Here is a 1,399-nt window from a genome sequence, read left to right as displayed (position 1 = left end):
GATTTCACCGGGGCTGTGGCGCTCAAACACGGTTGAGCCTCCGGTCTTCTGGATCAAAGGCGGAGGCGTCAACTTCCCCGACTATTGGTCCAAAAGACATGAGACGTGAACCAACACTGGACCTGCGTTACTTTACTATTGGAAGCTTCTTGAATCTGTCTTAACAAAGGATGAAACCCTGAAAGGAGCTTTAACTGAGTGTGAATTGTGCTTAAATGAGCTCTGATTATGGGCTGGAATCGAACCGTAACTCAAAACAGTTAACAAATCTTCTCTAGACTGAACCAGATCAACATCAGGAGTTAGAGACAAGGACCGGGACGCTGTGGAGCGGTGGGAGCGTCCAACCTGGGGACAAAAAGATTATTTAAACATTCAAACGTCCACTTTTTAGAGGTCGTGTCTCTGTTTCTCTCCCGTCCTCCGTCCGTCCTGCGTCCGTCTGTCCTCCCTCCAGCTACTAAAATCAAAGTTTAATCCGAATCCTTGTGTATTTGTCCACCTCCTCTGTCGTTCCTGTTTGACTCTTTGCAGGATAATCCACATCAAACACACGTTAATCACAACACGAGGCGTGAGGCGTAACAAAGCTTGCATCATGCATCCTCTCCCCAACTCAAAAATCCCTGTTTTTGTCGTTTTTTGGCTTTTTCTTTCACCTGACAGAGTCTTTCTTCGCACGATCCCCCGTCACCGCGGGGTTCTCACGCTTCTTCAGGAAGCGCGTGGACAGTCAGCTCAAGTCCCGCGCAGTGAAGGAAGCTGCTGCACCTTGGGTTCGAACCCCGCAAACCTGCTTACGCGGGTTGTCCCACCACCCCCCGTAGGCCCCACTGTACTGGCTGAATGCTTCACACGTGGAATGAAGATGGAGTAAAGCCCTATTTGTTTTGACAGGATTTGCATTAAAGCCCAAGGTGACTGCGGCGTTTCCCCGTCTGCGTTTTCTGTTGATGTCTCGGACGTTTGGTTGAGTCAGAGTCACGTCTTTGTATCCGGGCGAAACTCCTGCTCGTCTCTTTTCAGAACTTTTTGACTCTGTCGCCGTCACAAATCCTCTCCCTCGAGCAAATCCCCCCGTGATGAGGTCGCGTCCTCGACAGGACGGCGCTCCGATCGGTGGAGTCGTTCTTCTCCTAATCCCCGCTCGTCTGCGCCTCCTCTTCTATTTTGGGCTTCCAAGAACTCCTTAATCCCCCCGTCGCCTCCCTCTCCCTCTGTTGTTTCTGTTCTTTATCACCTCATTTTCTCCTCTTCCTCCCTCATCCCTCCATCGTTTCCCCGTCACCTCTCCTCCATCGCCCTCTCCGTCCCCACCTCCCTCAGGCTCTCACACGTCGGTGGCGTTCAGGTGGGTGGTCACCACATCCTGCGATTCCAGCACTATCTTCTTCGCCCT

The 1,399-nt window shown here is 51.8% G+C and overlaps 1 protein-coding gene across 1 annotated transcript in view; it reads right to left on the bottom strand.

Moving 5' to 3' along the window:
* Positions 1–1,330: 1,330 nt before the first annotated feature.
* npy2rl (neuropeptide Y receptor Y2, like) overlaps positions 1,331–1,399 on the bottom strand; it is a gene marked incomplete at both ends in the record, with an annotated part of 29,788 nt that continues 29,719 nt past the window's right edge. Inside the window, one exon of the mRNA XM_083937071.1 lies at positions 1,331–1,399. This exon is cut by the window's right edge and continues 543 nt beyond it. Coding sequence (XP_083793197.1) covers positions 1,331–1,399 — 69 coding nt within the window.

This window comes from Echiichthys vipera (genome assembly GCF_963691815.1).
Source record: "Echiichthys vipera genome assembly, chromosome: 22".
NCBI lineage: Eukaryota > Metazoa > Chordata > Actinopteri > Perciformes > Trachinidae > Echiichthys > Echiichthys vipera.
This window is presented reverse-complemented; position numbering and strand designations above follow the sequence as displayed.